This window comes from Marmota monax, unplaced genomic scaffold (genome assembly GCF_021218885.2).
Source record: "Marmota monax isolate L192 unplaced genomic scaffold, Marmota_monax_Labrador192_F-V1.1 WCK01_AAM20220418_F8-fsc00066, whole genome shotgun sequence".
NCBI lineage: Eukaryota > Metazoa > Chordata > Mammalia > Rodentia > Sciuridae > Marmota > Marmota monax.
In genome coordinates, this window is record NW_026692805.1 from 4,085,354 (window position 1) to 4,101,099 (window position 15,746).

The following is a 15,746-nucleotide window of genomic DNA, read 5'->3' on the forward strand; positions in this document are numbered from 1 at the left end:
GAAAACTAAAACAAGTCTGACAAATTTTTGGAGACTATTTTAATCTCCCTAAGTGTTTAAAATAAATAATAATATCACCCAGAAAGGAACAATGACAACATTACAATGATTCATCATTAGAGTGATATTACATTGTTAAAGTTCTTTCTCTGAGATTAGTAATATCTGGAGCATGCTTAGCTAAATGTGGTTGTACAGGGGGCCATTAAGACTCACTCAAAGCAAATTCTCTTTCCCCCCTTTAAATAAAAGGAACTAGAATTTCTCATTAGTTTTCTGTATTCATACTGTTGCTAGTTCTTCCTAGCTTTAAACCTGCATTTCTGGTTGACTTCTGTATATAATGTGTTGAGCAAATGTCATCTCTCCACCAGCTCAAAATCTCTGGCTTTATCAACTGTCTTCACCCAGGTTTCCTACATTAGAATATTCACTTATAATGTAGTTAATTACTTTATGTCTACCATTTCAATAAGAATCTGTGTTGTCTGAAAGTCTAGGCACTTTATGATTTAATCTTTGAATACCTCATAACATCTGATATCATTTCTAGTAAGAATAACCTTGATCATCTCCAAATCAGTTTCCACCATATGAATGTTTGGTAAGGTATAATATGCTGGTGGAATGCATTTCCCTTAAGCCCTAACATCTGTTGATGGTGTCCTACTTGAATTTCATACTTATATTTGTATGTTTCTATAAGTCAGAATTTCAAAAGTCTCACATTTATAAACAACTTATCAGTAGCTTGTTAAGTAAATAAATCAGCATTTAATAAATAGCATGAGCCCATCAAACTAAAAGATTATATTTTCTGACAGAAATGTAAATAATCATAATAAATAAATCTGATATTTTTATTTCCTAAACAATATTAGTATTATCCAGGATATGCAGAAAGCACTTGAATGAATTAATAAGGAAATTAATGAATAACTGGACAATTCTTAGGACTCATATATATTGTTTTTCTTTAATGAAGTGAATCATCATAATATGTCATAATTTCTGCCTACTTTGATTTAAGATCACTTTAAGCATCTATGTATCTAATTAAGCATTTATCAAAGAAGAAAAAGAGGGTTGATCAAAAAATTATTAGAAAACTTTATAAATTTATGATGTGACACTGGGGACAAATACCTTTACTTTTTGATAGTTCTGGGTTCAAATCTTGAATCAGTGACTTACTGGTTGATGATTTTGGCAAAAGTAACTAATCTCCCTAAATGTTTAAAATAAAGATTTATCAGCATACTACAGTGATGCAACCACATCAATGTTTATAGCAGCTCAATTCACAATAGCTAAACTATGGAACCAACCTAGGTGTCCTTCAGCAGATGAAAGAATGAATAAAGAGATTGTGGGCCGGCTCAGCGGCACAAGCCTGTAATCTCAGTGGCTTGGAGGGCTGAACCAGGAAGATCACAAATTCAAAGCCAGCCTCAGCAAAAGTAAGGTGTTAAGCAACTCAGTGAGACCCTGTCTCTAATAAAATATAAAATGGGACTGGGGATAAGACTTAGTAGCGGAGTGCCCCTGAGTTTAATTCCCAGTAACAAAACAACAACAACAACAACAAAGAAATTGTGGTATATATATGCAATGGAATATTACTCAGCCTTAAAGAAGAATGAAATCATGGCATTTGCCAATAAATAGACAGAACTGGAGAATAAATATCATGCTAAGTGAAATAGGCCAATCCTAAAGAACCAAAGGTTGAATGTTTTCTCTGATGTGTGGATGCTACTTCATAATAAGGGGGGTGGGTAGGGAAGAATAGAGGTACTTTGGATTAGACAGAGGGGAGTAAAGGGAGGGGAGGGGGTATGGGCTAGGAATGATAGTGCAATGAATTGGACATTATTAACCTATGTGCATATATGAATACATGAGCTGTGTAACTTTATATCATGTACAACCAGAAGATTGAGAAGTTATACTCCATTTATGTCTGATGTGTCAAATGCATTCCACTGTCATGTACAAATAATTAGAACAAATTTAAAAAGATTTATACTCAACTTACTGTGAGGACTAAATAAAAATAAGGGATGGAAAGTTGTAGGCTTAGTGACTATCATACTGGAGGCACATGGTTAATTGAGTTCTTTTTTGGTTTTATGTCTTTTCTCTGTCAAATTTCAGGTTTGGGGCTTAAGCATATATGGTCCTAAAAAAGACTGAGGAGAAAGTTAATAGGACTACTAAATTTTCACCTAGTAGACTAATGGAGTCTTATTTTCTGGCTGTGTCAATGGAAATAACTAAGATTATACAATAGTGCAGACAGGCAGACACACAAAAACAAAGCAAATAAGCCTTATGGAAGCAAAGCAGGCAAGAGGTGTGAGGGGTGACATGCTTTATTTCTCTTTATCAGCGAACATATAAACAGCTCATTGCTTAATTATTCACTATACAAACTTATAACATCTTAGAGAGATATCTAGTGATTCTAGTCCTTTTTTTTTGGTACTGGGATTTGAACCCAGGGGCACTCAAACACTAAGCCACATCCCCAGTCCTTTTTATATTTTATTTTGAGACAGGATCTAGCTAAGTTGCTTAGGGCCTTGCTAAATTGCTGAGGCTAGCTTTGAACTCATGATCATCCTGTCAAAGCCTCCTGAGTTACTGGGATTACAGGTGTGTGCCACCACATCCAGTTCCTAGTCTTTATAGTACAGAAATTGAGGATTAGGGTCAAAATAACTTGTCTGACTTTCCATAGGTGATGATAAAGGGTTCTGGGAAAGGAGCCCAGATTTCCTGATACTTGATCCATTATTCTTTCTTTTAAGCAATTATGCCTATGTTTGCTGCTCAGGTAGAGAAAGTTAACACTAGTTAGGATACTGAATTTCCAAACCCTCCATCAGCTATTGATCACTATACTAATCTTCCAAAGGATATACCAGAGAACTCAGAAAATTCATGCTCTTGATTCCCACTTAGGTTCTCTCTTTGGCCTCCCACCCCCATTTCCTTTCTTGCCCTAGTGTTCAGAGCTGGGCTTTGTGTGAGTCTTAAGGACATTGGCCCTCCCTTTGGCCCAATGCCTGGATGAGATCCAAGTCAAGATTTTTTTTCCATGATTACTTTCCATAGCTTCCCTTGGATCATGTTTGTCCTTCTAAGGTCACTAGACACTTTAAACAGAGGCAGCCTCAGAGTTATCCCACTGACCAGCCTCCTAAGAGGGAGAAAGCCCACATATCAGTAACAATTATAGAGTGTAATAGTTACTATCATCTTATAATTGGTTATTCTATAATCAATAATATGCTGATGGTTTACATAAATTATTTCTTTTAGTCTTCATATCCTATAAGGTGGGATTAATTATCTTTAGAGATTTATAGATAAGGAAGCTGATATCAAGTGATACATCTAAGGTTATATAATTGATAGAATTAAATGATAAAAGCAGAGTCCATACTTTTAAGAGCTATGATACTACCTTTTCTTTGGTAGAGAGATCAAAAAGTATTTGCTCCATTTAAGGATTCTTTATAGCAAATTCTCTCCTTTCAACTAAAAGCTACATCTTCTACTAAGGTGGTCCAATTTTGCATCTTTAAAGATAACATTTTCTCTTAAACCCATGTCAAAACTTCTGTTCTGTTTAGAAGAGTTAAGGTAGGGGCAGAGGAAAGATTTGCATTTCTCCTATAGGTTAGAGTGTGCCCTTTAGAGGGAGGACAATTCAATTATTCTTTATTAAGAAAGGACTCTACTTCCACCTATAAACTGTTTTTCTGAAAGCTCCAGAGGCTCCTGTTAAAAAATTCATTATTTCTATCAATTTTATGGAGCGGAAACAGTTTTTATTATCTGTTTATTTTTAAATGTGCATGAGAATAAATAGGCCAGAGAAATGTACAAGCAAATATTCTCTTTCCACACATGTGTTCCCATATGTATATTCATGTGTGTGTGTGTGTGTGTGTGTGTGTTTTCTATTCACTAAAACCCATGTTGTTCTGCTTCAATAAGGCCAACATATTGTCAGTTCAATGATATCTATCAGTGCCAGCTAACTGCCAGCAAATGGGATGGGTTCTGGGAGTTTTGCATGGAATGACATGGCCCTGCTCTCAAGGAGCTAACAGTCTAATAAAGGAGATACAGGTCCTTATAACTCAGGAATCCACAGCACTCAACTTACCAAGGAACATGAATTTCACATAAATTAAAAGGTTTGCTTCTAATTCTAGGAAATGAGTCACCTTATGATTAGAGGGTAGTGACATTAAATATATCAATTAAAATTATTTTATTATAGTGTACACATTACCATCTTCCTCAGCACGGCTTATCTTACCTTGATCTTTGGGTGGTACTGATAGAGGATTCTGCATTATGGTGAGTTTGACTTGAATGGTAACTTTCCTAAATATAACCGAGCACAAATAATAATTAGAAAATAATTGAAGTGTCATGTTAAATACATGCTAAAATTTAAATTATAATGTTTTTATAAGTAATTCTATTTATAATTACATGACTAATAAGAAATGAACTAAACTAGTAACAATTGATGTTTTTAGTCTTCTTCTTACTTTTCTACAAACAAAATTTTACTGAATATACCAGACTGGACCTGGAGAGGGATGCAATAACACATTGAGTCAGGGGCCCTACCTGAATCCCTAGTCTTATCAATCCATGTGTGTGTAAGTTAAGATTCCCTGAAAATACCATTCTGGATAATTATATTTCATATATTCTTTTTAGGAGGAAATAACTAAAATGCTTAACAATATAGGTAAAGGTAATGTAATTGCAATATATTCATTTAATAAACTATAATCTAGTAATTAAAAACATGATTATAAAGATTACATAGTAGCATAGAAAATGCTGATATAGTGCATTGATGAAACATATTTAATGACACACAGAACATTATAACTATAGGAAAAAACAAAGGCATTTTTCCACATGGTAGAAAATATGTTTGAAAGTAAAACACAAAAACTAGTGACTATGAGGGTCTCCTTCCATTTCCATAGTTTCCCGGAGACCCTCATTGTTACACAAAATTGCATATAAGAGTTTGTGAGGGGAAAGGGGGAAAAAAAAACAAGGGAGAGAATTAAACAACAGCAGATGGGGTAGAGAGGGAAGATGAGAGGGAAGGGGAGGGGGGATAGTAGGGGATAGGAAAGGTAGCAGAATACAACAGTCATTAATATGGTATTATGTAAAAATGTGGATGAGTAACCGATGTGATTCTGCAACTTGTATTTGGGGTAAAAAATGGGAGTTCATAACCCACTTGAATCAAATGTATGAAAGATGATATGTCATGAGCTTTGTAATGTTTTGAACAACCAATAAAAAAAAACAAGAAAAAAAAAACTAGTGACTATATTAAGTATTGACAAGAAAGTAGAAGAAATGGAAATCTTATATGCTGCTAGTAATAATGTAAAATAGTAGTTACTTTTAAAAATAGTTTGGTAATTTTTCCAAAAGCCAAGATACATCTACCATGGGATCCAGCTAATCCCTTCCTACTTTCCCAAGAGAAAAGAAAGCATATATCCACACATAGACTTGTACAGAGAACGCTCACAACAGCTTTATTTGTAGTAGCCCCCGATCAGAAACAACCCAAATGTACACCAACAGATGGAAAGTGTGAACAGATAAAGGAACACTGCTAAACAATTTAAAGAAACAGACCATTAATCCACATTACAATGGAATGAATCTGCAAGAACACTGTTATTTGAAAGAAGCTAGACAAAAAAAAAAAAAAAAGCATATACTGTATGATGCTATTAATATATAAGATTTCAGAAAATACAAACTATAGAAATAGACTGATAGTTGTCTGGAGTCAGATGACAAAGGAAGTGTGGAAGGAAAAGTCAAGTTGGCACAAGAAATATCCCTTGAGGCAAAAGATGCATTCATTGTCTTGATTGTGATTATAAACTGTCAAAAAATAAATAAAATTGATTTAAAACTGCTAAATAAAGCAGGGCATATCTTTATAAAGAAATTATTTAAAAATGTTTCTTAAAATTTTTAAATGTGAAAAATGCTTATGATATGTTCTTGTATCAAAGCATTGGTTATCAAGTAGTATGGGTCATTTTTCCCCCATATATTCATGAGAACAACTAGCAAATATTAACAGTGGTTACCTCTGAGTCAGGCATTAAATTATTATTTAATTTCCATTTTACGCTTATTGGAATATTACAAAATTTCTCCAATGAATAAATACTACTTTTGCAATCAGAAAAAAAATTAAATTATTTTGAAACACTATCATGTACTAAAAAAGGAATGTAATCATAATTATTTTTATTTTATAGACTGATATATAACTTAAAATTGTACATATTAATGGGGCCCCATGTGGTGTTTCAGTATATGTATGCACTCTGTAATGCTTAAATTAGGTTAAACATATGTATCTCCTTGATCATCTATCGTTTTTTCATGGAGAAAACATTCAATATGTTTTCTTCTAGCTTTTTGAGATATACAGTACATAATTGTTACCTACAGTCACCCTACCAGGCAACAGCTTCTTATTCCTATCCAACCGTAACTTAGTACTCATTGATCAACATTTCCTTATTCCCTACGCTCCATCCTTTAGTAACCACCATTACACTTCTCAACCTCTATGAAATTAACTTTTTTCTATTTGACATATGAGTGAGATCATTAGGTATTTGTCGTTCTGTGCCTGGCTTATTTCACTGAACATAAGGATCTTCATTCCTATCCAAGTTGTCACAAATAATAGGATTTCATTCTTTTCCTGGCTAAATAGTATTCCATCATGTGTATATGACACCTTTGCTTTAGTCATTCATTAGTTGAAAGACACTTCCATTGATTCAGTATCTTGGCTACTGTCAACAGTGCTGAAGTACTGCATGTGAATGCAGAGGTCTGTTCAACATACTGACATCATTTCATTTGGATATATGTACAGTAGCAGAATTTTTGGATTATAAGGTAAGTTCTACTCTGCATTAAAAAATGACAAAATCATAGAATTTACAGGGAAATGGATGGCATTAGAGCAGATTATGCTAAGTGAAGCTAGCCAATCCCTTAAAAACAAATGCCAAATGTCTTCTTTGATATAAAGAGAGTAACTAAGAACAGAGTAGGGACGAAGAGCAGGAGAAGAAGATTAACATTTAACAGGGATGAGAGGTGGGAGGGAAAGGGAGAGAGAAGGGAAATTGCATGGTAATGGAAGGAGACCCTCAGGGTTATACAGTGGAGGAGGTAGAGAGAGAGGAGGGGAGGGGAGGGGAGAGGTGGGGAGGGGGGAGGGGGGAGGATGTGAAAGGCAGCGAAGCACAACAGACACTAGTATGGCAATTTGTAAATCAATGGATGTGTAACTGATGTGATTCTGCAATCTGTGTATGGGGTGAAGGTGGGAGTTCATAACCCACTTGAATCAAAGTGTGGAATATGATATGTCAAGAAATTTGTAATGTTTTGAACAACCCACAATAAAAAATTTAAAAAGAAAAAAAAAAAAAAAGGTAAGTTCTATTTATAACTTCTTGAGGAACCTTCATACTGGTTTCCATAATAGCTCTACTAATTTATATTACCACCAGTTATGTGCAAGGATTCCCTAGATAAAGCCGTTCTTACTGGGGAAGATGATATCTTACTGTGGTTTTGATTTGCCATTTCCCTGATGATTAGTGATATTGAACATTTTTTTCATATACTTGATTGTCATTTGTGTGTCTTTTTTTGAGATGTATCTATTTAAGTACTCTGCCCATTTTTAAATTGGGTCATTTATTGATTTTTCTTTTGGATATCAACCCCTTATTACATATATATAGTTTGCAAATTTTTTTCCTATTCTGCAGGTTGTATCTTTATTCTGATTGTTTCCTTTGCTGTACAGAAGCTTTTTAGTGTGATCATTTGTCTCTTTTTGCTTTTGTTTCCTGTGGTTTTGGGGCTCTTGCCCCCAAACTCCTTTTTTAATGTCCTGAAGCCTCTTCTCCCCTATGTCGTCTTCTAGTAGTTTCACTGTTTTACATCTTACTTAAAATTGCAATCCAATTTGATTTTTATAACTGGTCAGAGGTAAGGGTCTGGTTTATTCTCATGCATGTACACAACTTATCCTTAGCACTGTTTATTGAAGTCTTTCCATTCTCCAGTGTTTTTAGCACCCTATTGAAAATCAGTTGGCTATACATGCTAGGGGTTATTTCCAGGCACTCAATTCTGTTCCATTTGTCTCTGTGTTTGTTTTAAAGCCAATACAATGCTGTTTTGGTTACTATAGTATTGTAGAGTATTTTGAAATCAGGTAATATAATAAAATATCTTCATCTTTGTTCTTTTTGTTCAAGGGTGCTTTGGCTATTTGGGGTATCAAAATAATTTTAACTGGATGTCCAATATCATGGTATCTAAGGTAGAAAACTCACTCAAAAGTCATACTGTGTTTTGGTTTTCCATATTTTTATTGGTGCATTATAATTATACATAATGATGGAATCCATTGTTACATATTTGTACGTGTATGTAACAATATCATTTGGCCAGTTCATTCCCCTTTCCTTTCCCTCCTCCCTCCCAAACTCCCTTTCTTCTACTCTATTATCTCTCTTGGATTTTCATGACACACTCCAACACACTACCCGCCCACCTTTTCTTCTCTAGCTTCCACATACATATGTGAGAAAACATATGGACTTTGACTTTTTGATTTTGGCTTATTTCATTTAATGTTAAGTTGATGTTCTCAAGTTCTATTCACTTTCCTACAAATGACATAAACTCATTCTTCTTTATGGCTGAATATAATTCCATTGCATATATGTGCCACATTTTCTTTACAATTCATTCACTGACAGACACCTAGGCTGGTTCCATAGTTTGGCTATGATCAATTGTGCACTAGAAACACATATGTACCACTATAGGAGCCACGCTATCTTTTGCTGTCAAGTATAGCACTGCTATAGTTTCATCCTATTGTAATCATGAAAAATGAAAATATTTTGTAGTTAATACACCTAACACTTACTAAACAAAACATCTTGCATAAACACAATATTGCATTTTCTGACTAGCTTGGATGATAGTGGATTATATAAATATATTAGAGGAAAAGATGTATTAAATAGTCACATAAAATCTAACAGTATTTTTCCAACTTCACACAAGAAAAGTCAATGTGCATTTTTACAAAAGGCACCATGGTATAATAGTAGCAGGCACTGTGTCCTTCACAGTATATAACAATATGTAAAATTACAACCTGACTTTTCTTTCTTGAATTGTTAAAAAGTATATTAAGCAGAAAAATCTATCAAAAGGGGGCAAAAATTAAAGAATGCACACAGTGAATGCCATCAATTATGGCAAGTTTTAATATAATGAGCTTTATAAATCACTCATATGATTACTTTTGATTTTAGTTAATATATTATATTTAAACAGAGTTGATTAAAAATGAAAATTAGGTGAATTGGTTACTTGGGAAAGTGACAGCTTGATGGTGCTAGAAATGGAAATTTTCCATTTACTTCTTGTTCAGGAAGCCTAAGGCAGACACTGCCTTGTCTTTGTTATGCTGCCTTGCCAAGACTCCTAAAAATAAATTTAGATAAAGACCTTAGAGAATAAAAGATAATCATTTGTTCCATGCTCAATAAGCTTATTAACATTAGCCCATGTTGTGAGTTAGTGTGATAAGTGCATGCTCTTGTATATGTGGGTACCAATCACAAAATTACAATGTAGATGTCAGTCTAGATGATTATTTCCAGGAAGCGATTTCCAAGGGAATAAACATGTCATACATCACCAGACAGACATACTGTTATTCAGATAACTGTAATAATGTAATAAATTTGGCCAGGAACTTGAAATGTGAAAATAGAGAAATGGAAATATATGAAAACAGTAATGAGTCTTTTGGTGTCTTAAACAGGTTCTGCTTTATTCACTGAGATACTACTATTAACCTGCCACATTTACGTAGCTGTTCCTTTGACAGGCCATTTTCCACTTTTGATCCTACTATAATCTTGTGCCTCTGGATTCTAAAACATAGCATGGTGATAGTCCCACAAGATTTTAGGTTTGAAGTTAGAATTAGAGTCAGCAAGTCCATGGATGACTTTTCTTTTATAAAATGGGCTTGGTTTACTAATAGCATCCTACCTTATGACTGTAATGCAATTTATTTATTTATTTATCCATTTATCCACTGATAGACATTTGAATTGTTGCCAATTTTTGGTTATCATAAATAAACAAATCTAAATACTTGTGCCCACTTTTTGTGTAGATAAATGTTTTCATATCTCTTGGGTAAAACTTTAGGAGTAGAGCCAGGTGGCCCATGCCTATTATCCCAGCCGCTCCGGAGGCTGAGGCAAGAGGATTATGAATTTAAAACCAGCCTCAGCAATTTAGCGAGGCCCTAAGAAACTCAGTGAGACCCCGTCTCTAAATAAAGCATAAAAAAGGGCAAGAGATGTGGCTCAGTGGTTAAACACCTTTGGGTTCAATCCCCAGTACCAAAAAACAAAACAAAACAAAACAAAACAAAAATGTAGGAGTGGAATTGCTGGGTGATATACAACTTTATAAGCAATTACCTATTTTCCACAGTGGTTGTGGTATATTTCACTAATTAAAAAAAAAAAAAACTACTTCTAAGCAATGATGGAATCCACGTTTCTCAAGATCAAAAAGACTTCAATACTTTAAAGCTCATTTTGTTAAAATAGCATAAGTTTATAGTATATAAGTCCTGACAATAATAATATTAATCATTTTCTGAATTATAGTAAATGCTTATTCCTGTTTTAATGTATCCTATTTAAGAACTGAATAAAAATAAAATTCTCAATTTGATATTAAAGGATTAGAGAAGCTAAAACTATCTACAGAATAAATTTTGATCCACTTAGTAAATTCTTAATGCTTATATTGATATTTACATTAGTACAATGTATTAATGTTTGACAAACTCCTTCCTTTCTTAAATAGTTGCACATGGCTAAAAAAAAAAAAGTCCTTCCTCAGACTCAGATATTTTAAAATATCAGTCACTGATACTCTGTGAAATGGTTCAGAGTCATTCTGAGAAACTAATTAAAGATCTTTCAAGGAAATTCCTATTCTACTACTTGGAGTTGCAGAAACTTTGGAAGTAATCCTACTTTCCCTGAATTTTTAGACCTATTAAGATGATGTTCCCAAAGGCACATGACTACTCACCAAATCAAAAATGCTAGAAGACTAGACCACTAATTTCCAAGATAATGGTCTAGCCCAATTTCAAGTATGCAATAAGTTAAAAAAAGAAATCACTGGAAGAATCATGAATTGACTGAGGAATGTCCATTTTTAAGTAAAATTTCTTACTGTGGGATTCTGGTCAAGTCATTTCATCTCTTTTTCTGTTTCAGTTTCTGCAGCTTAGAAAGGGAAAGAGAATAATACTTAACTCAGTTGAAGAAGGCTTCAACTGGATACTATATGTTGAAAATATTTTATAAGAAAAATACTATGTTGGGCTGAGGTTGTGGCTCAGCAGTAGAGTGCTCGCCTAGCACGTGAGAGGCCCTGGGTTCGATCCTCAGCACCACATAAAAATAAATAGATAAATAAATAAATAAAATAAAATAAAGGTATTGTGTCCAACTACAACTAAAAAATAAATATTAAAAAAGTAAATAAAGAAACTGTGTCCATCCACAACTAAAAATATTTTTTTAAAAAAAGTACTATATGTTAATAAATGCTCTAGGATTCTTTCATGAAATAAAAAGTAGTACACTAGAATGTATGGCATTTTCAAGCATAAGAGCTAATCACTTACCCTTATAAAAATGCATGCACATATAGTGTTCCTTAATACATGTTGTGTACATAACTGAACTGGTAGGTTAATAATGTTTGGGAGGAAGTTGAACATGATGGTTCATGCCTCAGCAACCTGGCAGGCTGAGGAAAGAGGATCTCAAGTTCAAGGCTAGCCATAGCAACTCAGTGAGCCCTAAGAAATTTTGTGAAACTGTATCAAAATAAATTTGGCTAGGGATGTGGCTCAGTGATTAAGCGACCTTGGGTTCAATCTCTGATACAAAAAATAACACAACATACAGTGCAATGCAATACAATAAAATAATGTTTAGGAGGCCCTTTTTATTTTTTTTAAATTTGGTCTTCACACACACACACACACACACACACACACACACACAATCTGTTTAGGAAAACATGTTCTAGCCTAGACCCTTATTTCTTTTCTCTTATAGGTTTTTTACAAAGGACAACTTCTCTGGTTCTAAGTACAACTTTAAATTTGTATTCCCAGCTCTCAGGTTCCAGGGCAAAATGTTCTCTGCCTGCTACATATTCCAACTGACTACCTCTAACTTCTAAACTAAATGCAGCTCCTGCCTTGAAATGTGCCTCTTTCTTTCTTCATGGTGCTGCAGATGGAACCCAGGGCTTCAAGCATGCTAGGCACCCCCTCCCTGCTCCTCTTTTGAAGTTTTTTCCAAAGCTATCACTTCTGTTCCATCCTCACCTTCCTGCCTTAGGTCAGGTCCTCTTAACTTCCTGCCTCTAGTCCTATACCTTTCCAATCGACTCTGTGCTGCTAGAATAATCTTTCCCTTTTTTCTTTTTAATTTAAATCAAAGTTACATTAACTATTTCCCTACACTTCATTTTAAAAATGCAGCCACTACATCATTATCCAAAGTACATGTATGAAGACACGAATTGGTGTATACAACCAGAGATATGAAAAATTGTGCTGTATATGTGTAAGAACTGTAATGCATTCTGCTGTCATTTGTTTTTTTTTTTTTTAAATCAATAAAAAATTTAAAAAAATAAAAGAAACATTTAAGTTAAAAAAAATGCAGCCACTACACATTCTTTTCCTCAGAGATAAGCACTTGAAATTTTTATAGCTGATTAGTCCAGTATTTATACCTCCATATTTTTTCTCCAAATTTTCTAAGTATAGAATTCCAGGTTGAAATTTGAAGGCACTACTCAGCTGAGTTTTGGTTTCCAATGTTGGTATGAAGAAATTCAAGGGGTCCTTCATATGTAATTTGTTTGCATTTCTTTTTTTCTTTTTGGAAACAATGTTTAGAAATTTTACAACCAAATGTCTTAGTCTATTTTGATCCATTCCCCAAGTGTTTAATGGGCCCTATCAATCTGGAATCTTGTGCATTTCACTTCCTGGGACATTTCCTTCAACTACTTTTCTTGGATTTCCTCATTTATTTTTCTCTGTTCTCTCTCTCTGCCCTTGAACTCCTATTATTCAGATGTCAATCCTCCTAGGATAATTATACTTTAATTTTTGTTTTTGCTTTTCCATTTCTCTTTTGTACTTTCTAGAAAAATCCCTCAACTTTACCTTCCAGTGTTTCAATGAGTTAAGTCATTGATTTTTAAAATTTGAAGCAATCTATTGATTTTGCCACTCATACATGTTTCTGTAACTAAAAGTGACAGATAATTGACAAAGTATAAATTTCCTATGATTTGTAGAGTTCCTAGTTGTGTTTTTGGGAGGACTGTACTACTCCTAAAATGACATTTAAAATATTTTATGTAAAGTAAAAAAAACAGTCTATCTCTTGAATTTCTCAAGTATTAGGTTCAGAGGCTTTTCAGATATTTCAACATTGTTTCAAGTTTCATCACTTACAGATAAGAAGCCCCAGAAAACAATAATTTTCCACATCATTTATCAATGCATTATGTTGACAATAATGCTTTTATACATTTCATCTAAGTATAAAAAGACTGAAGTTTTCAGGAACGGTTTTAGTTTTAACACATAACCATTCTTTCATGTTTTTATTTGTACAAATGTCTAAGATATAGTTGTAAGAAAAATATTTGGCTCTTTTTCTGTTAAACAGAACATGCTTGGAATTTCCAGCCTGGCTTCCAAGTCTAACAGTATGAAGAGGTCACCAAGGCCAGTGAGGTTACCATCCTGACAAAGATGGAAGCATTTCAAAAAAGAATTGCATTATTTGGTAATAAATGACACTCGGCAACAAAATAAATACCACAAAATAAAGAGGCTGTCATTTACCTTTCTATGATATTGATACATATTGTGAGACTGTTCATTATTTTGTTCTTTTTAATCAGTCTGGCTGTCAGCACTTCAGTCAGTTTTCTTTTAATTCATTACTTTAGAAATGATTCTATTTCCACCATTTTTACTCTTATCCATTCGCTGTGACAAAATCATCTTTAAACTAAACAGGTTACAGAAAATTGATAAAATTTTAAGATCATTTTGGATTCTTCACATTTCTTTATTCTCTTAAGTCTAACCAGCTGCCAAGTACCACACAAATTTTGGTTTCAACATCATAGACCAATGGGTATGTATACTTTCAACAGATTCTGTTTCTACCTCTTGCCTCTCTTCCCTTCTAAATGATTCATGACATTCCAGTTTAGTCCATTTCTGTCTCAGTCCTCTGCCACCTCTAGCTGTTTCCTTCTCTACAATTTCTGCATTCAATTAAAACCCCATCCATTAGTTTCATAATGACTATTCAATTAAAAAAAAAAAAACTAGTTGGGCTCAGTGGCAGAGCCCTTAAGCCCTGCTATTTGGAAGGCTGAGGCAGGAAGATGAATTTGAAGCTAGCCTGGCAACAAAGGGAGACCCTATATCAAACCAAAAACAAACAAACCTAAGCAAACAAACACTTCTCTGCTCCATTTCCTAATTTCATCCACGCTGTATATATTTTCTCATGTTCTGTGGCTGTGTGAATTGCTGCTTAATACAGAATCTGGTGATTTTTCTTCTTCCGAAAATAATTCAAACTCACTTTTACTTGGAGCACTCTAGTCACAGATTTACCTTTTCAGTATCACCTAAACATTTTTTATTTCCTGCCCCCAAATACTTTTATCAAACACTTAGGTTATCATAAAATGATTATTTCCAACATAGAAAAAGCTAAATAAAAATTAACAAGCTTTGAAACAGAACTGGGGTCAAAAAAGGTTTCAGGTTAAAATACAGCATTCTGAAATCTTATTTTTTCATTTATCAAAAAATTTCTATTAGTGTACATTAAGGTAAGTGAAAAATTATTTTGAAAAACCATAGCAATATTCAGATAACTAATATATTACTAAGTGTGAAACAAAGAAAAATTTTATAATTTCAATAGTCTAAGATAAAAATACTATTAATGTTTTGTTATATTCCTAGTTTCTTTCCTATACTTTTAAGATTTGTTTTGGTTTTGTAATACACATAATCATAGTGTATATATATTTTTATTCTGCTCTAAGCATGTATTTATGGGGTGGGTGTATGGCCAAGTAGTAGAGTATGTGCTAGGTAGGCACGAAGTACATGGTTCAATGGGTTCAATCCCAAGCACCAAAAATAAATAACAAACAAACATTTTCTTGTATTGCTAAGCCTTCAAAATCTATTTTAAACACTGTGTTTGTATTTTAGTTAAAAAAATATGTACAGGGCAAAAGTTCAAATAGTAAACATAGGAATATAGTAAAAATTTAAGCTTGCCTCTCATTCTGTTCTCCCAATTTACTCCCTTAGAGGTAACAACTCTGTACCTTTTTGGGTATCCTTTAAGGAACAATCTGTGTATATGTAAGTTAATGTGTAAAATATGTCCCATCCCTTTCTCCCCATCCCCACATTGAAGCAAATT

The 15,746-nt window shown here is 33.7% G+C and overlaps 1 protein-coding gene across 19 annotated transcripts in view; it reads right to left on the reverse strand.

Moving 5' to 3' along the window:
• Nucleotides 1–15,746, reverse strand: part of Znf438 (zinc finger protein 438) — a 183,531-nt gene that overhangs the window by 25,767 nt on the left and 142,018 nt on the right. For 17 of the 19 annotated variants that reach the window (XM_046448337.2, XM_046448336.2, XM_058580569.1 and 14 more), the window contains one exon: nt 4,337–4,404. The exons of the other annotated variants lie outside the window; for them this stretch is intronic. In XM_046448337.2, the coding sequence (XP_046304293.1) occupies nt 4,337–4,373 (37 nt within the window). In that variant the 5' untranslated portion in view covers nt 4,374–4,404. The remainder of the gene's footprint in view (nt 1–4,336; nt 4,405–15,746) is intronic. 19 annotated transcript variants of the gene reach the window in all.